This window comes from Berghia stephanieae, chromosome 1 (genome assembly GCF_034508935.2).
Source record: "Berghia stephanieae isolate SIO BIC M18660-M18661 chromosome 1, UCSD_Bste_1.3, whole genome shotgun sequence".
Taxonomy (NCBI): Eukaryota; Metazoa; Mollusca; class Gastropoda; order Nudibranchia; family Aeolidiidae; genus Berghia; species Berghia stephanieae.
In genome coordinates this window covers 34910587-34932207 of record NC_088360.1, presented here as the reverse complement: position 1 = coordinate 34932207, position 21621 = coordinate 34910587, and the positions used below count along the sequence as shown (strand labels likewise).

The window sequence follows — 21621 nt, the reverse complement described above, 5'->3', positions numbered from 1 at the left end:
ATTGGTGATACATTTTTCGTAGCAACATAGTTTAGAGTACACGCGATTGACACATTGTTATTGACACAAGTCATAATAACTCCGCATTGTATTGACACATTGCTTTATAAGATATAACGATAAAAGGCATCAAATTCAACATACATAATAAGTTGAAATAAGAGAGAGAGATTTCTAAAAATAGAACAGTTCATTCCAGTAAGTGTAAATAAATAAAACAGTCAGTAACAGTATCCTGTCAATATAATATATATAAAATATCGTAACTAATTTATTGCAACATGGAAGCATATAAAAGATACTTAAGTCTCGCAAAGGACTTAGAAATACCCCAGGAAAGAATATTTTCATGGTGCGAAGAGAAAGTAAAAGAAGAAAAAGAACATGAAGAAAGAATTCGTAGAGAAGAAAATGAAGAAAGAATTCGTAAAGAAGAAAAAGAACACGAAGAAAGAATTCGTAGAGAAGAAAACGAAGAAAGAATTCGTAGAGAAGAAAATGAAGAAAGAATTCGTAGAGAAGAAAAAGAACACGAAGAAAGAATACGTAGAGAAGAACGAGAAGAAAGAGTCCAAGAAAGGGAACTAAAAAGACAAATAGCATTAGCAGAAGAAGAAACCAAAAGGACCCAAATGATGCTGGAAATTGAAAAAACAAAAAACCGGTCATGAAAGAAAACATAATAATAGTGATGAATTTTTCGTGAAACTTCCACGCATGCCAACATACGATGAACGCTCAGACTGTTTAGAATCCTTCTTACACCGATTCGAAGTTCAGGCTAAAGGTTATCGTTGGCCAGAAAGCAAATGGGCCACAGCCTTGATTAACTGCTTATCTGGAGAACCGCTAAAAGTTTTCTATACCTTAACAACTGAAGATGCAGATGACTATGGAAAAATTAAAGACGCTCTACTAAAAAGATTTAGATTAACGGAAGATGGTTACCAGGAAAGGTTTCACACTGCAAAACCGGAAAGTGGAGAAGACTTTAATACATTCGTGAACCGAATTACTCAATTTCTAAATCGGTGGCTTGAGTTGGCAAACGTAAAACAAGACGACTTTGCAGGCCTTTACTATCTCACGCTGAAGAATCGAATCTATCAAGCTTGCAACCCAGATTTAGTCGCATTCTTTAAAGAGAGAAAGCCAGAAAACTTGGACAAATTAAAAATCTACGCAGAAAACTTTAACAGCGCACATCCATTGACACCCCTTAGCAGAACATTGAAGGAACCATACTACGCTGCCGCTGCTCAGAGTCCAGGTACACCTAAAGTTCAGTACTCAAATAGAACGAGCCGATCAATCACTCGGAACACGCAAGTGAAACAGGATGACCATAGTAACAAACCATGGAACAAACAGTTCAATAGAGACCATAGCCGACCCTATCAAAACAAAACAAGAAATAACACTGACAATAATACTGAGTATAAGAAAACCAACAAACCTATAATTAAATGTCAATATTGTGGAATGAAAGGCCACACAGCAGACAAATGTTACAAAATCGTGGGATATCCAAAAGAAACTGCAAATGCATCACTCCAAACAGGTGTAAACAATCAGACACGAGTAATGTCAGGAGAAAATATAAATGTGTATTGCGTGAAAGGTATGTCACTTTTAACACAAACTCACAAATCAGGATCGCTATTTTTTTGTGAAGGCAAAGCTAATGGAACTGATTGCAAAATATTGAGAGACACAGGATGCAGTACAGTAGGAATAAAAGCATCTTTGATCAATGACGAAGACAAAACTGGAAAAACGGTACAATGCATCACATTCAGTGGCACAGTCGAAACCTTTGAAACAGCTAATGTGTACATAGAAACCCCATACTATACAGGAATAGTGGAATGCTGTATACTTCCCAACCCCGTCGCTGATGTTATTGTTGGCAATATAAAAGGTCTTAAAGACAACCCAACAGATGTAAAAGAATGGTCATTAACCCAAGAAACAGCTTGTCTAGCAGAAACAAGAAAGATGACTAAGACAACAGAGAAGCCAATGACTATTTCTCTAGAACCACAACAATTTGACAGGAACACGTTCATCGAAGAACAGAAAAAGGACCCGACTTTAACTTCATATTTCAATATCGCAAACAAAGGGACGAAATCAAAAGTTGAATACATCATTGAAAAAGATATTCTGTTCAGGTTACATAGGAAAAGAAACAAAATAGCTAAACAACTGGTCACGCCGAGTATTTACAGAAACAAAATCCTTGGAATAGCGCACGATTCAATAACTTCTGGACATCTTGGGAGCTCTTCCACATTGAAGAGAATATCCGAGAATTTCACATGGCCTGGAATTACTAAAGACGTCCGAGAATATGTGAAATCTTGTGACACATGCCAAAGAAGAGTCGCAAAAGGCAGAATACCGAGATTGCCATTAAAGACAACCCCAGTTATTGAAAAAGTTTTTCAAAAAGTTGCAATTGACATTATAGGCCCTTTAACAAAATCAGATAGAAACCATACACACATACTAACACTAGTCGATTACGCAACCAGGTGGCCAGAAGCGATAGCATTGAAATCAACTACATCGGATCACATAGCTGAAGCATTGATGACAATTTTTACTAGAATAGGCATACCAAATGAGATACTGTCGGACAATGGACCCCAATTTACATCACATATGATGCATGAAACCATGAAACTCATGGGAATCCAACACTCATTCACAACTCCCAACCACCCCCAAGCAAATGGTCTTTGTGAAAGATTTAATGGCACTCTAAAGAATATGTTAAGAAAAGTGTCAGCAGAAAAACCAGATGATTGGGACAGATACTTACCAGCAATCCTATTTGCATATAGAGAAATACCCCAAGAATCTACAGGCTACTCCCCATTTGAGTTGATGTATGGACGATCACCTCGCGGCCCGATCAATATAGTAGCCGATATTTGTAAAGGAAATGAGGAGGACAATAACGAAATTATGTTTGCTTACGAATATGTAAGAAACCTGAAAGACAGAATAGAGGACACATGTAAGCTAGCACAGGAATCCGTCACTAAAAAAGCAGAGAAATACAAGGAATACTCCGATAGAAAAAGCAAGTCAAGAAAATTTGAGATTGGTGACAAAGTACTAATACTCTTACCCGATGACTCGAGTAAACTTTTAGCTACATGGAAAGGACCATTCAAAATAACAGCAGTAAAATCTAATGTTAATTACGAGATTAAAATTAACAACACAACAAAGACATTCCATGCAAATATGCTAAAAAAGTATTTTGATAGAGACACAGTGTCGCAACCTATGTTTACTAATATCGAAGCTTCAAATGCAGGATTAATCATACCGTTGGTCATGGGACACAGACACCCGAGACAGAAAAACAAACAAAAATCGCACAATTGCAACCACCTAAGACAAAAAAAGAAGTACGCAAAGTACTTGGGCTCCTAAATTTTTACAGGAAATACATTTACAACTTCGCGCACATCGCGACACCGCTAACAAATCTGACAAAGAATGGGTCACCGAACAAAATTGTTTGGACAGAAGCGTGTCAGAATAGCTTTAACCAATTAAAGGCATTACTCTGTTCAGAACCAATTCTTAAATTACCCGACATATCAAAAGAATTTGTTGTAAGAACTGACGCGTCTGATAAGGGCATCGCAGGTTTACTATTACAGGAAAATGAGGGAACTCTAATGCCTTGCTTATATGCAAGCAGAAAATTATTGGACAGAGAATCACGATACTCTGTAATAGAGCGTGAAGGACTGCCCATCGTCTTTGCTTTAAAGACATTCAGCAGATATCTACTGCTAAAAGAGTTTGTGGTCGAAACGGACCATAAACCACTCACGTACATAAGAAATAACAAAATGAATAATAGTAGAGTACTAAGGTGGAGTCTATTTTTGCAAAATTACACTTTCAGTATCTCTCACATACCAGGCTGTGAAAATATTCACGCCGACCTACTTTCTCGATTAGTATAAACACGTGAGAAGGGTATAACTTAACCTCCCATGCATACTGTTAGTTACCTCGCAAATTATGCCAAATCAGAACACACAAATTCGATAATTTTATTTGTAAACATGATGACCCAACTTAATGTAACATTGAGTATTGTTTGGATATATATACCATACCCATTCATGATTTGGGAAATCTTCTCTTTATCTATTATTGTTATGAATTTTCACTCATTTATGATTAATAATTGAAATGTCAATATTCCATTTACATTTTCATTCATTTCATTCAGAAAATTACCTTCATATCATCGACTTAAATCATGCTTCATTGCCATCACTATTGTTTATCACAATGATTTGTAATCACATTGCCATCATGTCGTTCATCACAATGATTTGTAATCACAATCTTTCATTGTTATTGTCGCCCATTCATATACCTACGTTAATATAAACATTTCCATGTCTAGTTAATAAATAATTTAATTGTAGCACAAATCATAACAATGGATTAATGCTAGAGTATTATGATAGTAAATTTACTTCCGTTTGTAAAATCTATCTTTCCCATAATGGTTAAAGAGTATATTTTAAACGTGGGTGGGGGGTGTCACAGTAAAGATTGTTCACAATTATCTTATTAAATTTTATTTTATTAAGAACTGAATTCATCTCACTCCAGTTATATATCGGTAGGCTTAGATAAACTTTACCTCCTAATATTAGATCGTCTTTCCTTTTATAGCCTTCCCTCGAATTAATTTCTAATTAGTGAATACTATTCGTTCTACATTCTGTCACGTAGCCACTTATTATAAAAGCTGATAGGTCTAACACTCTACACTCACTTTCTCTCCACAAGCTATGCCGGACGGCCAGTCACTCTATTCCTATATATATATTGTAAGATTTTTATCTTTTGGGACTTTGTAGATATTATATCTACACCATTAAGACGCCGGAGCTTTTAACTTTGATTGTATAATCTTCAAGGATCAAACCCAAGCCCGCTGTACTACACTATAACCTCTTACCAATTGCCTGGAAGCGGAATTTTACGAGTCCAATCCTATTATCAGAGGAATAGATCATCCAAGCCCATCAACTGCCTGGAAACGTAAACTTACGAACCTGACATATTATCATAAGTTACGTAAAATATTCATATCTCTATTTGTAACTGCCACGATCACTGTTTATCTCTTTTAATTAAATTTCATCATTATTTTTATTTCATTGTAAACAAATCGTTAATTGTTTTTCATTTATAGTAACTAGTAAATTCTGGGGCCTCATTCTACATAGATCTTTATGCATAGTCGAGTAGCTCTTTACTCACTTGAGACCATGACACTTACCACATAATTCAAGTAAGTCCATGTCCATAATTGAAACACTTTTGACTATTCTAGATGGCTGTTTGGAAACGTTACAATACAATCGGTCTCGGTCACCGGCAGTGTATCAACTCACGCGTCGGACGGTAGGAGAGAAAGAAAGAGAAAGCGGAAACAAAGGCTTTGCTTTTAAAGATGGCGCTATGTGTTGAATCAAGCCAGCATGCTGGATTTTTGATATTATAGCCTTCAAATGCTGCAGATTTTTATGGTGTAATTTTTTCGCCGTTTATTAACCGTTAAGAGAGTCAAATTTTCAGTCAAAAATAGGGCAAATTCAGTTAAATTTTAATAATATTTTTGTTGTGTTTATAAACGAAAAAATTACACCACACGAAAGGGCATTAAAAGGAGATTCTCCCACACTTGATTTCACAGCTGTTGGTCCGTTCAGCTTTTAGCGCGAGCAGATCTTGTGACGAGACCCGAATTTCGGTCGATCGGTACGCAGTTTTCACAGCGAAAATTTGCAATCGGATCTCTTTATGAGAGCGTTTTTGAATAGCTGTTAAAAAGTTCACATAGCTTGAATAGTTTAAATATTTAGCTCATCTTGTAGAGCAGATATTGAAATATAATATTATCCTTTTTTTTATTAAATAAAGTTTAATTCAAGAGAGAGAGAGACAGATATTAACACCCCACTTTTTGATCGATCCCGGCAAATTCGCCTGCCACACAGCGGTAGTTTGGGATACCTGCTGGGAAACAAATGAAGAATTGTGAGGAATAAATGGTAAATTGCTATAAAAATATAAATAAGTCACAGTAGTTAGGAGCTTCAAGACCCATATCTGAATTACTTTTCGATTTCGATTATACTTTTCAAACGAGGCAAAAATGAATACTTACTTACTTAATCCTCTTCAGGCCTTGAGGCACATAGGGCATCCACCAGACATCTCCATTTTTTGCGATCGGCTGCTTTTGCGGTGGCTGTATTCCAGGACAGGCCTGCTTCCTTTAATTCTTTCTCCATGGTCCTTCGCCAGGTTTCTTTGGGTCTTCCCCGCTTTCTCTTCCCATCTGCTGTCCAGTACAAGGCTGTCTTGGGAAGTGACCCTTTTTCCATTCTGGCCACATGACCCAGCCAACGCCATCTTCTTCTTTTTATTTGGCTATCAATGCTAGTGCAGTCAGCTTTCTTTAATAGATCCACTGTTCTTATTTTTGTAGGCCAAAATAAATTAAAAATTCTTTTTAAACACTTGTTCTGAAAGGCTTCTAGTTTCTGTATTAAGGAGGATGTCATTTTCCAGCTTTCACTTCCATAAAGCAGTACACTTAAAACATTGCTCTTGTATATTTTCAGCTTTGTCTTTCTCATTATTTGTTTTGATTTCCAAAAGTTTTTCAGCATGCCGAAAGCCTGGTTTGCTTTTTGAATTCTGTGCTTGATATCGTGTTCTGCATTTCCGTCGTCTGTTATTTTGGATCCGAGGTAGGAGAACTCTGTTACCTCTTCAATTATATGTTCATCTATCCTAATTTCACTGTCATGTTTTGGATTCACCCTAATGTACACAGTCTTATCGAAATTTATTTTCAGTCCAATTTTCGCGGCGTTCTTGTGTAGTACATTTAGTTTCTCTGAGGCATCTCTGTGTGTACTGGAAACTAATGCGATATCATCTGCGTAGTCTATATCTTCCAGAAAGGATGTCAGTGTCCAGCGAATGCCTCTCTTCTTACCATCAGTTGTATTTTTCATGAGCCAGTCTAGAGCCATGATAAACAGAAGTGGGGAGAGTATGCAGCCTTGTTTTACACCAGTTGTTACATTAAAGCTGTCTGTTAAATTGTTACCACAGATCACTTGGCATTGGTAGTTGCTGTACATTGCTTTGATTAAGTTGAATAGGGGATGAAAATAAAACTTTAAAAAAAATGAAAGATAAATCTAGTTTTCTATGTTAAAATTAAATTAGAAAAATAACAGGGATCAATCACACCACAATACCTTCTTGGCAGATGATAGTCGCTTTCAGGCATAGGTTCGGGGAAGAGGCTCTGCCTCAAAGTCTTTGCTTCCTTCATGTTAGTTAAGACATGGGAAATGGATTCCATCGTTCCTGTGTTAAACACATGGCCCTGTGTAAGGAAATTAAGTCAACAGCCTATCAAAAATGGGTGATTTTGATTAATTCAGATGTAACAACTTCATAATCTCTTCTTTTTCTCCATGAGGAGATCAAATTGATCAAAATGTTATCAATTTTTATAGAAAGGATGAGACAACCTTTATTCAAAATGATTGGTTTTGTAACTAGAGAACTGATGATTCATTTCTTGCAAATAGATTTTCATTAAAAATCCAATTTCCAGGGTGGTCGAAATCATATTTATTACTTGCTTACGTTATGATCCAGACCAGAACACACATGACGTCGTACAGCAAGTTGATTTAAATTTATTCAAGTTTTGAAATTGAAAAAAAAAAAAAAAAAAAAAAAAATATATATATATATATATATATATAATATATATATATATCCTTTCTTAAAAGAATATAGCCTTGTGGAGAACATTGTGCTTATTTGAGTCAATAAAAAAATTGATACGGCGCACAACTCTACTGAAAGATTTGAAAAATAGAAATGTATTTTTTACAGATAGATAAACAGATAACTTGATTTCCTTTTATAATTTAAAGTCAGTTTGAAAGTTCGTTCAGTCAAACAGATATCATAAAAAATTTACCAAAGACAAACAGATATCATAAAAAATTTACCGAAGACACTAACACCTCATGACCACACCCTCAACTCTATCTGTCCAGTAGAGTCCTTACTTCCGTTGTGTTGATTTAGTGGTGATCAGTGTTATGTAGTAGTGAGTTCTCATTGCGTGTATGTTTATGTGCACGTGTGTGTGTGTGTGTGTGGTGTATACATATGTGTGTGTGTGTGTGTGTTTTGGAATGTAGTTGCGTGGAAGAAAAAAAAAAAGGGGGGGGGGGTGTCCATCAAGTAGAGAAATTCCTGAGCAAAGGGGGGGGGGGGGGGGGGGGGAGAGGGGGGTGTGTGTGTGTTTGCTAGGAACTGTCAGATTGGCATTTTTCAGCAAATCGTGGCATTCATAGTGATATAATTCACTTGATCACATGACTGTTTTCAGATTTACAGAAATTTTAAACAAGTTTCACCGATTAACAACATCAACGAATATTACTGCTGATATTACTGTCGTTTTTATGCCATCGATGTGATAATCATTGCCCTGGGAAATATTTAGTTAAACATTGTCGGCAAACTGTCAATTGGATCTGTCTAGCTTCTAGCCCGAACAAACCAAAAGTAGACAGATTCGGGGACATGATATTTTTCGCGTCAACTTCAGATTTCCATTTGACCTCACATAAGTTAAGTAAAGGGAAGACATTCCGAAAGCTACATCCCCAGTATTCATTCAATTTGTATTTTCACCCTTGATCTTTTGTCAGGCGTTTATTTATTCAATTTGTCATCATATAAAAGCGTTTTTAAAACTCTAGAACAAACCTTGATAGATTTGTGAAAGTTTAAAATGTCCTAATTTGACCATTGTTTTGATTCTCGGCCGCCATTTTAATTTGCGAGGTATTGAAGGTAGTGGTGCAAAGCACTCCCAAGTAAAGCGTGGTAAAGACTTGCGACTTATTGATATTGATATCTACTGACTGATAAACTAAAATCATGCCGAATAAAGCATGGCACCGACGACAAGCACATCGATTAAAATGTGCATCTAATCGTAATCAAGCTTATCAAGAAAATGATTCTGGCAATATCGAATGAAAATAGTTCTTTCCCCGCGAAATTGCGGGCTTTTTACTAGTATATATATATATACATTCCATAGCAATATACATTACCTTTGGACCTGGATGAACACCAAAAAAGCTTTCAATGCTGGCTACTTCACCTGGGGAAATAAAGACCACATTACTGTCCTTGTATTATGAGTTCAACATTGATCTAAAAATAATCATCGTTCAGACAACTTTTATAATAACACGTTGATAATATATGTCAATGTCTATTGCAGGTACTTGATTGGGGTAAGGTAAAGTGCCTTCGATACAGACTGGCCAAAACAGTTATGATAGCAACTGATAACCATGACAATCAAAATTCATAAAATACAATTTAGCATCAGAATACTGTTTTAAGGATATAATAAATATATGAATAAAAGATCTCTAAAAATATGATTGTAAGCCAAATTGGCTTTCGGTGTCAACAAGACTACAAGCAGATGCATTTGGCAGCTTTAAAATCTAAAATTAGTTATGGAAACGGTTGCTGATTGAAATACTGGCCAAGTCACATCATTTTTTATTTACTTATCTTTACTTTTCTAATGTTTCAAAATAAAAATCACTGAATTTTTCTCTTTGAACCCATCGACTTATTCTAGGTTTTGTTGTAAGCCCAAGACCAAATCTCTACTCCACAACAACACAAAACAAGTAAAATAATAGGAACAAATAATCAAACAAACAAGTAAAGAAAAACAAAGCACAGAAAGATAACAAAACCAGCAAAATAAACAGGACTTTGCTAATAGAATCCAATAAAAATAATACCATTAACTGATTCTCTATTACTATAGACCTGGCATAACATTTGAGATTGCTAGAAATAATTTTCAATTACTTTATCATCAGAGTCAGAGGAATAAACTCAATATCGTTATAAAGGTAACAAAGAGAAGACAAACCATTGAATTGTTTCCGTGTATAATAAAGTCCCATTTCTGATGGAATACTCTCAGATCCTGTAGAGCCTATAATGTACACGCCTTTCTCCTTTGCTGTTCCATTGTAGAGAAGTTGCATCTTTTCCAGATACTGTTTAATACAGGTAATAACATTAAAAGACTAAAACCAACATAGGTAGAAGTATGTGGAATGTAAAATATTGTTTGAGACACAAGCATTTTATTTAATTGGGACACATCAATGATAATTTCTTTTCATTTTTCAACATGCTTAATAAAAAATAAGAAATACTTCATGGAGTATTGATTGCTTCAATATCCTTTCCAAGTCTAATTATGCGTAAACAGTTTCCATAACATTAAAAAAAAAATACCCAACAAAATCGTCCATACTCCCATTATTCATCAATAAGTTTTTTAAGTATGATAACTTTTATTAAAATTTCATCTAATACACGATTCAGTTTTTAAAAAAAGTGAACAAGTTGTGCACAACACCATTGATCTGTCCCTTGTTATAATGAATACGGTTATAGTAAATTTATACACTTATTGTTTGTCATTTAGTTGGGGATAAACAACATTATTGATAATCAATGTTTTACTATGTTTCAGTTTTGGATCACAAAAGAAATATATAAGTAAGAGTAAACACTACCTCTGAAAACACAGTATTTGTTTTCATGACGTTTTCAGGGTGTATGTGACAACAACAAAAATCTGCAAGTGTCAGTTGACAGTAATATTGCAGCAAGAGAGATAGAGAGGACGCAGTAAAACTCCAATAATAATGTGAGGCCGTTTACACACTTGTAAAAGAAGAAAATCATTCAGACTCCTGCAAGGGCCAAAGACAAAACTAAATTATCTTATAATAAAGAACTAATATGAAGAACTAGAATAAAGAACTAATATGAAGTTGAATTTAAGCTAAAGTTTAATAAACAAAGAAATATGATGCAAAGGTTTCAGGTTTCCTATTTATTCACTTTTGTCAGGTACATTTTATATCACTAAGAGGGAAAATATCTTTTAGTGATAAGCACCACTGTAAATCACTCTATGTGCGACTATGAGCTAATGATTGCATTAGAAATTAAATACTTCAATTGAAGATGTCTGATTCATCAACAATATTGTGATAAAAGTAAAAGAGACCAGCAAAAAGTCTGCATAATTTGACTTTATGATTTAAACAAGAGCTTACAATCAACTTCATTATTGTTTTTTAAAAACCTTTTTTGAGCTTCGAGTAACAACATTGCATTCCAGGACGAGTGAAGAAGACCACAAAAAAACAAAAATATAAATAAAAAAATAAAAACAGTTGGATGATAAATAGTCTGCCAGCAGCTCAGAAAAACTATTGCAAAGGGAACATGGATAGAAGATGCCAGGAAAGGGGACATTTATCCAGAAAAGAAAATATCCTGAGAAGACATCTCATCTTTTAGTTTCAACTAATTTCTTGTAATATCCCCTTTGATATAAGCATTATCGTAATCACCTTATATTGTGACCCTGTCATTGCAATTTTGCCATCATCTATAAACTACAATTACACCTTTATGAGAACCACAAAAAACGATATTGCATTTCACAAGATCTAGAAAATACAAACCTGTGGTTCCCCACTGATGTCCAAATGACTGGCTCCTCCTTCAATACAAGCCTTCACCACCTCTTCACCATAGAAGTGATACTGTGGAGACAAAGAGCATTTTACTTTAGCAATAAACTTTGGAGCAGTTTGGTACATATTATGACATTGATATTCATCTGTCATGAATCATTTTCAAAAAAAAATATTAAAGTTTTTTAGTACATGTTATAAATCGTACATATGTGTGTTATCACAATGCGACTAGCTGACATTTACTTCTTATCATAGCGCATGCAAAATAGAATATTATTCCATCTCTGAATTAGACAAGAGGCACTGAACGCGGCATCTCATTATAATGAAACCTTACCAAAACCACCCACGTTTACTTCCCTCTTATACTTTTTCATACTCTTTGCAAAATACTCAAGACGAAAATCTCAAAAACACGGAAATCTCGAACAGATAGGCCCAGTCCTGACTTGTTCAAAATTTCTATACTGCACTGTAATAATAATAATAATAATAATAATAATAATAATAATAATAATAATAATAATAATAATAATAATAATAATAATAATTATTTTTTTTTAAATAGTTAATTTATAAAGAGTCTTTTCCTGCAAAATTTTTTTTTAAATTCCAGGTGCAAAATCAGCTCGGGCTCAAAAATATCTATTTCATCTTCTCTTCTTCAGTAAATAAAAGGAACAATCACAACATTTCATTTACCTTAGTTGACAACTTACCGGGCCGACACAATTCAATATGACTTTGGCTTGCTGGGCCATTTCAACTAAAGACTGGTAGCTACTGGTGTCAGCAATTAATATGGGAGTCTCTTCAATGTTACAAGCTAGGATTAAAATGTATTTTAATTTAAAGTATCAATATCATTACTATGATGTTACATGCAAAGCCATTCAATTCAAGGTTAGACATATCAATGTATGAGTATAAGTCAGGAGATCTGAAAAATTATTAGTCTTCTTTTTGTTGTTCCTGTTGTTGTTGAAGTGTATATTAAGTAGGGATTTTCAGGTTAACTTGCTCTTTCAAGATCAGGTACTAGATACGTGAAATGCACTGCATTAATATTTGCATATTTTTGGAACAACATTTAAGAATTTTTAAAATATAAATAATATTAACCAAAATACAAGAATTCACTGACCGATACGTTTGGAAGAATCACTCAGCACTTTCTGAAGTTTTGACATGTTTCGTCCTGCTATAGCCCAAGTAAAATATTCCTCTGCAGCAACTCTTGCAACTTCATCCACTGTATATTGGCCTGTAAAGCCAGTTGCGCCAAAGACAACAATGTCGTATCTTCTCTCTGTTGCCATGGTGCGTTTCTGTGGAAAACTTCAAGTGATTATGAAATTGACATGGTGATGTTAATAAACAATCTCCTTACCATTAAGAAGCAAGTTACTTGCAGACATTTAAGCACTTCCTATGCATTGAAACCATTCTGCAGTATTCCATCATGAAAAAAGTGCTACTGAAAACAGCAGACATGTGAAAAAAAATACAAAAAAATAATAACCGAAGCACAAACATAGATGATGATAATGATGTTGATTTTGATGAAGACGGCAGTAATAATAATAGTTCTGATGATGATGATGATTGATCAGCTAATTAGTTTTGAGTTCTGTTTGTACATTGCAACATAAATTTTCTTCTGTAATGAAAGTTTTCTTTTTTTTAAAAAATAATAATTTCTAAAATAATCTGATGCGAAGTGATAAAAAATGAAACAAACTCCAATTTATGATGTCTGACAATGACTGACACTAATGGGAGGAGAAGGGAAATCTATGCATCTTCAAAAATATATCAATCTGCATTTGATCTTAAGTTTTCTCTTGCCGTGATAAAAATAAAATACGAGTAATACTTGAAAATAACAAATTTTAAAGCATAGACATTCATAGTAACAAACATAAAAAAGATGTGTTAAGATAATGAAGCAGTGCTTGTCAACTTTTTTTTTATTTTTTTTTTTAAATCGTACATGATACTTTTACACTTAATTAAACAAAGTGACAATTTGGACTCGAGTCTGAATAGTCTCCCGTGGCTACTCAGACTCAAACTCCAATGTGCATGTACAAACACAGAGGGGAACACAGTAACACAGTACGGGCAGTGGGCAAAAGGTGGAACTGATAGAAGCAGAAGAAAAGCTCAGAATAAATTCTATTTTGTCCATATCAGACTGGACTCAGCTGATACCCCTTCTTGAGACTGTAGAAGGATTGTTGTCTGTCTAAATATCAGAAAATTATTTAGTCCGTAGGCATCGTGTAAAGGTGTTTAAAAATATTTTCCTTTGGACCACAGATAGGCTACCTGACTGACTTTTCTTCCTTTTGAAGGGTTTTAACTTTTTTCTTTCTATTTTCTAATTGGACTTCAAATTGATCAACGATTTTGTCTTTCTCATCAAATAAAGCGGGTTTAGATTTATGTTGATAGTGACCATACGATTAATGTTATTTTCCGACGTGTACTGATTACCCCGTTACTGTATTTTCATTTGCATCAATTTCTTTATGAAGGGGCATACTTGTCAATATATTAAAATTTAAATATATATATATATATATATATATATATATATATATATATATATATACCACCAGAGGAGACTATTCCGAATGACTTATTGATTGCACATGCGCAGTGGAATTTGAGTCCGAATAGTCACGAGAGATTTTTCAGACTCGAGTCCGAATAGTGGCATGTACTTGTACACACCGTCACAATACAATACACGAAAACTGCATCGGTCTTAATGGGGAAAAATACATCGTGGGGTAATAAATATGATATCTAAATCTACTCATGGTGTACCCATTATGTAGAATTTAATAAGAAATAATGGCAAAGGACATCTTGCAAGTCCATAACGTTTTAATCAGAAGAGAGACAATGTCAACAACCAACGGACTTAACTCTATGATAAAAGATAGTAACTAATTGCAGTACAAAAACTAATGACGTCATTGTTCATTGATATTTCAACACTCCCCCTGAATTTGTACAACTAAAAACAACTATACTTTATAAACTAAAGCATCCCATCATAAATTTCAATTCATGATCAACTTGTATCAAATTCACAATAACAATGCCCATGATCATTTGCATTAGTATAATGAACACTCAAACTTTATAATAGTTTTCCTCCCACAGAGTTAAATTAAAAAAACAGCAAATATCAATTTGCTATATAAAAATGTAACGAAATCAACAATCTACACCCAGTAGAGTTATCAATTTTACATTTTTTAAAAACAAAAAACGTAACTAATAAACAAGCTATACAGTAAAGTAGAAGCTCCTAAACTTCAACTTGTCAAATTTAGTTCAAATAGGTTTTCTTATCCCCATCAATGATCTTAGTTTCACAAACTGGTCTTTTGGTAAAGCTTTTGTGAGAATGTCTGCTAACATTTCCTGTGTTTTACAATATTGTAACACAATATCACCCTGGGCAATCTTATCCTGAACATAATGATACTTAATATCAATGTGTTTGGATTCTTTGACCCTTGACCATTAGCAATACAAATTGTACTTTGATTGTCCTCATAAATAACCATTGTTGGTTCATTAACAGTAAGAGTACTGATCTGAGTCATCAAAGAGTTCAACCATGTTGCTTCCTGAGTCGCTGATGCCAAAGCAATGTACTCAGCTTCAGCAGTTGAGAGTGCAACACAATTTTGTTTCCTACTCCCCCATTGAATAGCCCCTTCTGAATTAAGAAAAATGAACCCAGAAGTAGATTTTCTATCAGAAGTATCACCTGCCCAGTCAGCATCAGAGTAACCAACACAAGCAACAACATCATCTGAGTTATTCGCAGAATACACTAGGCCAAAATTTGTTGTGCCCCTTAGATATCTAAAGATTCTTTTTACTGCCACCCAGTGTTCCTTACATGGGTCTGAGGAGAACCTAGCAACCAACCCTACAGCATATGCTATGTCTGGCCTTGTTCTATTGCTTAAGTGTAAGAGACTACCCACTGCAGACTTGTAATGTCGAGGATCTACTCTTTCACTGTTTTCATTTCCAGGAGTAAGCTTTTGGCTGTTGCAAACCGGTGTATCAGTCGGTGAGCAATTTCCCATGCCAAATTGGGTAAGTATTTGTTTGGTGTAGGATTCTTGTCCCATCCAAATGCTCCCATTCTCTTGTCTTTTAAATTCAACACCAAGAAAGTAATCCAGTTCACCAAGATCTTTCATTTCAAACTTGTTGGAAAGGTCACTTTTGACTTGAACAAGTTCTTCAGCATCTTTGGTTATAAGGATCAGATCATCAACGTAAAGGCAAATAACGAATTTATCACCCTTTGTTTTCTCTCGTACATAGACACATGGATCCACAGTTTTCTGAAATCCCATTTTCTTTAAACATGTGTCTAGTTTTTCATTCCAGCACTTTGGAGATTGTTTGAGTCCATAAAGACTTTTCTTTAAACAACAAACAAGATCCTCTCCCTTTCCAAGTTCAGTATAACCCTCAGGTTGTTTCATATATATATCTTCTTCAAGTTCACCATTTAAGAATGCTGCAGTAACATCCATTTGATGAATATTCATTTTCTCCTTGACAGCTTGAGATATGACTGCCCTGACTGACTCAAACCTTGCAACTGGAGCATAAACGTCATCATAATCTTCTCCATACACTTGACTATAACCTTGTGCCACAAGTCTAGCCTTATATCTTTGAACAGTGCCATCAGGGTTCAGTTTCCTTTTAAAAACCCATCTACAACCTATGACCTTTCTTCCCTCTGGAAGCTTAGCAAGTTTCCATACACCGTTTTTAAGAAGGGAATTGTACTCATTATCAGCTGCCTCTTTCCAAAGCTTATCATCATGCCTTTGCAGTGCTTCAGATAGAGTTGTAGGCTCAGCATCATAGCTGCTGCTGCTACTATTATTAGTGTACATCCATTCTCCATATCTCTCAACTGGTTTTGTAGCTCTTGTACTCCTTCTTATTTGTGCTTCAGTTTCATGAACATTACCCTCTAGGTTTCTTGTTTCATGATCATTTTCAGTCTCAGACTCTAAATTTAGATCAAGAATTGGACACTGAAATTCATTTTCCTGAGCTGCATCTCCCTTACTTGGCAGACCTTCAAATCTCCATTCTGTGAAAATAACATCTCTACTTAGAATAATTATTCTCTTCTCAGTATCATAAAGCCTATAGCCTTTTGATGTTTGACCGTACCCCATAAAAATGCACTTTCTAGATTTTGGATCTAACTTCTTTCTTTCATCCTTTGGGATATGCATGTAGGCAGTGCACCCAAAACTTTTCAGATATGAAACATTTGGCTTTTTGCCTGTAAAAAGCTCCCTGGGAGTCTTATCACCTAACACTCTTGAAGGACTCAAGTTGTGAACATGCACAGCTGTATTTAACGCCTCAGCCCAGAACCTTTGGGGTAACCTGGATTGAACCAACATGGTTCGGACCTTCTCAATCAAAACTCTGTTTAATCTTTCAGCAACTCCGTTCTGTTCAGGAGTTTTAGGAACGGTGTACTCATGTCTAATTCCACATTCTAACAAGAACGCTTTAAATTCATTAGACTTATATTCCCCGCCATTATCTGACCGCAAGATTTTGATTGATTTCCCAGTAACTTTTTCAACCATGGTTTTGAACTCTTTGAACACACTCAAGACTTGGTCTTTAGTTTGTATAGCATAAACCCAGCAATGTCTTGTGCAGTCATCAATGAATGTTACAAAATATCTATTGTTTCCCAATGAGTTTGGTAAAGGGCCGCACACATCACTGTGAATCAATCCCAGCACATCATTGAGACATTGGTTTTCAGAGTGAGTAGGAAAGGGAGACCTGTGTTGCTTTCCCTTGGTACAAAATTCACAAAATGTTATTTTCTTCTTGTGATCAAAATCAAACTTTGATACCATCTTCTTTTGTGACAGTTTACACAAATTATCAACTCCAAGATGACCAAATCTACAATGCCACAAGTCTTCCTTTGACACACTCTGGCCACCATCATCAAGAGAAACATATTCATGTTTACTTTCAACACTCAAAACAGAATTATAGTCGGTGTTTGGCCTGATTTTACTAGGCATACATTTTACAATAAACTGATTGTCTTCTTGATCATAATTTGCATAAGCAAGAGTTCTTTTTTCATTCATGATTTTTCCTGAAGCTTGGGAGAAAATTACACTTCCCCCATGTTTCAGGATTTTGGCTACACTTATCAAATTATGAGCAAGTTCAGGTACACAAATCACATCATTTAAGATGCACTTTTCACCCTCTAAATCCAGGTAAACTTTACCAATTCCAACTGAATTAATTTTGTGTCCATCTCCTAAAGTAACAACCAAATTGTTAGTTCTTTGGAATTCATGAAAAATCGTTATGTCGTTACACATGTGCGAAGTTGCTCCTGAGTCCAAGATCCACTTATTATCTAGTGTTTCACAGAGTTTGCCGGATAAACATTGTTCTTCCACAAGTAAAGATGATGGCTTTGAATTCGACGAAATCTTCTTTTTGTGTTGTCTTAACAAAGGGCAAGAGTTCTTATAATGTCCGTCGTTATGACAGTGATAACACTTTCCTTTTAAAGCTGTTTTTACTCCTCTGCCAGCGCTCTTCACTTTCATAACCTCTTCAGGCTGATGGACCATTCTATCAATGGAACACCGAGTTACATCTGCTAGCAGTCTTTCTGTAACTTGTTCGAAAGAGGGTGCCTTATCCGCAGCACCAAAAGCTGTTACCAGTATGTCATATTGCTTCGGGAGGCTGGATAAAAGTAAACATACTTTTTCTTCATCGTCGACTTTACATCCTGGAAGCGATAACGATTGAAATGTTTCAGTCATTTCTTTTATATGGCCGTTCACGTCATTATTTGTTAACCTCATGTTATAAAGTCGCTTCTTTAGTGACAACTTGTTTAGCCAACTATCCTTTTGAAATTGTCTTTCGAGTGTTTGCCAGACCTCTTTGGCTGATTTTGGCTCTGTCCCGATCAGATACAGCAAACCCGGATCGACGCCCAACACGATTGTAGCCAGCGCCTTCTGTGTTTTCTTCGTGTCTCTGCACTCCCCCGTCACGCACTCGAATAAGTCTTGGTGAATCAGGTACATTTTCATTTGCATCTTCCAGCAACTGTAATTTAAATGCCCCTTCAACAGAGGGACGTGCATTACTCCTCCTGATGCCATTTTTCTACGTAGCCGTTATATCTCACTATCCCTACCACAATCTTTTGTTGTTGATTGTATTAGCTGATTAGCACTAGTACACCGAATAGAGAAACTTACGTCACTTTCCACTTTTAATGTTCAACATCGAAAATTGTTAAGCCTGTCTGGGCCCATAACCTGTAGAATTTAATAAGAAATAATGGCAAAGGACATCTTGCAAGTCCATAACGTTTTAATCAGAAGAGAGACAATGTCAACAACCAACGGACTTAACTCTATGATAAAAGATAGTAACTAATTGCAGTACAAAAACTAATGACGTCATTGTTCATTGATATTTCAACACATTACACATAGATACGTCCTAAATTGCTTTTTAAAAATTTTGTAGATTGACTGATTGACTAGACTAATAGACTTGTTCATGGAATGTTCAATGGAATCAAAGGACAGGACCTGTACAGAAAAAAAAAGTTGTTACACTTTTGAGCGTACAATACACCCGGTTGAAAAGCACTGCAATTAAGTCAATTGACAAGGGGACGAGGTAGAGACAAACGGCATAAATTATTGTTAAAATTTGGTACCCAGTCAGATAGCTTGTAAAAGTGCAAAGATCGCGAATCGGGAAAACCCACTAATTTTTATATTGTGGAACATACAGTCATGTGACTTTGTGGTGCTTATGCTGCCAGCTTAGCATTTCAAAGAGAAAAATCTGAGTTTTAGCATTATACCTAAAAGTGAGTGGAGCAGGCACTTATGTTGGTAACAACAAGATATGAAGTGAGTAGAAAAGTGCCAGAAGACAATAGAGAATAAAAATTTTTTTCGCGGCGGTGGTGGGGTTTGAACCTGCGACCTTATTGGTACGACAACTCCGCCTGGCAGGTGAGAGCGTGGCTCTACCGTCTGAGCTATCCACGAACACAAAAATATTCGTATCAAACCCAAGTCATATTTCTAAAGCCTTCTCTCACCCACTACTGGAGATCGCCGGCTCGTTCGCGCGCCACCATCGCGAAGTTATTTTTGCGTTCATAGATTACCGTGTCTACTTCCTCGAAAACTCGTGCTTTGACCTCAACAAGGACTCAACATATCTTTTGGAAAAGGCTCTTTACTCACACTATTTCACCGTGCACAGGTGAAAAAATAAGTGTATAAAATTAAAGAAATTAAGGAGCAGACACCATTATAAGATAAAGATTTGAACAAGTGTGTATGAAAGGTGCCAGACATAGCAAGAAAGAAAAATAGAAGAAAAAAACCATCCCAAAAATTGAGTGCATGGCCGTTAACAGCCTTGTCCGTCCGAAAAAAAAAATGTAATATCGCCTCACAGGCGTCATGTCACATCCTACATGTTAAGTGTTGCTGTTGCCCAAGGACCCCTTGTAAAGAGCTTTGAGCACGTTTAGTGGACATTGCGCCATATATATTTAAAAATCTCAAGCTCCAGTTCAATGGACCAATTAACCACTTTATTTAGAAAAAAGGTAAAAGATTGCATTTAAAAAAAAAAATCACGCTTCAATAAAGTCAAGACAATTTCTCCATGATAAAAAAATAAGTTGACTTTTAATGTAGTAGTTGTATGATGTATGGGTTGTAGACACAAGATTACACTTCGGAAAAGTTCCAAATGATCAATATTATGTATTTTAAAACAAATTTATAGTTGACACTAGCCATACAGCTCTAAAACTATACAAGTTAGAACTCTTCTGATGTCTTCATCATATTTTCTGATAATTTTGCCATAAAATTGCCAAGTTTTAATATCTAATTCCTCGTATTAAGCGAGATACAGCCACGAACCAGAATAAAACGCAGAAAAAGCGTCCCATATTTTCCGTATTTTTTTTCTCTTTGTGAGTCATCGAAATAGATGACATCTTTGAAACTGCATAACTTTGTTATATATTAATGGATTTTCAAAATTCAAAAAAGAGTTTTACTCAGTGGAGATAGGGCTTTGATTTAAGAGTAGTATTTCCTACAAAAATAGAAAACAAAAATTTTCATAGTCATTGCTATAGTATGTCTACACCTCCAAATTATGTTTGTCGATCCATGATGTCAGGTCATCTCCGGCTTCAAAGATTGTTTCGTAGCCCCCCCCCCCCCCCTTCTAATTTTGTTACTGGGCATTGCAGGACCAGATGATCGATGGTTTTAAAGTATGTGTCTTTCACGGTTTCTAGGACCTTGCTTGATACTCTTAGGTTGGGACGCTTGCATAGCCCTGCTATAATACTCTTTTAGTACGCCATGGACGCTTGTCTATCACAAAGTATCCTACTTTCTAACAAAGCCACCCAATGATAAAAAATTGAGTGAAACGGGAATTTAAAGTGATTCTATAAATTTGAGTTGTGTAATCTATCGAGAATTCTATTCCGTAATAATGTGCTGGTAAATGTGTTAATTTAAAAAAAATCTATTCAATAATTGGCGTTTTGGAAAAAAAATTATCTGCCATCTCCTTTGGTTAGAGAGAGAGAGAGAGAGAGAGAGAGAGAGAGAGAGAGAGAGAGAGAGAGAGAGAGAGAGAGAGAGAGAGAGTAAATTTATAGATGAAGTTATGATAAAAAATGGCGAGTTTTTAAATCTTTTTGACAATGTTCTTCGGTCGAAAGAAAACGATAGAATATTCAGTCAGAACCAGTCAGAACATAATAGGT

General features: G+C 35.4%; 1 protein-coding gene across 6 annotated transcripts in view; it reads right to left on the bottom strand.

Annotated features, from left to right (window-relative positions):
- Nucleotides 1–21621, bottom strand: part of LOC144972795 (saccharopine dehydrogenase-like oxidoreductase) — a 50474-nt gene that overhangs the window by 21169 nt on the left and 7684 nt on the right. For 3 of the 6 annotated variants that reach the window (XR_013645433.1, XM_078914445.1, XM_078914481.1), the window contains exons 1-7: nt 19522–19586; nt 12856–13039; nt 12431–12537; nt 11697–11777; nt 10076–10205; nt 9228–9277; nt 7335–7465 (exon numbers count right to left, since the gene is read on the bottom strand). Coding sequence is in view for 5 of the 6 variants with exons in the window: in XM_078914445.1 (XP_078770571.1) it covers nt 7335–7465; nt 9228–9277; nt 10076–10205; nt 11697–11777; nt 12431–12537; nt 12856–13030 (674 nt within the window). In the remaining variant the exon portion in view is untranslated. Of the gene's footprint in view, nt 1–7334; nt 7466–9227; nt 9278–10075; nt 10206–11696; nt 11778–12430; nt 12538–12855; nt 13040–19051; nt 19181–19429; nt 19587–21621 lie in introns of those variants that run through there. The other 3 variants (XM_078914452.1, XM_078914462.1, XM_078914468.1) reach the window with 3 other exon arrangements.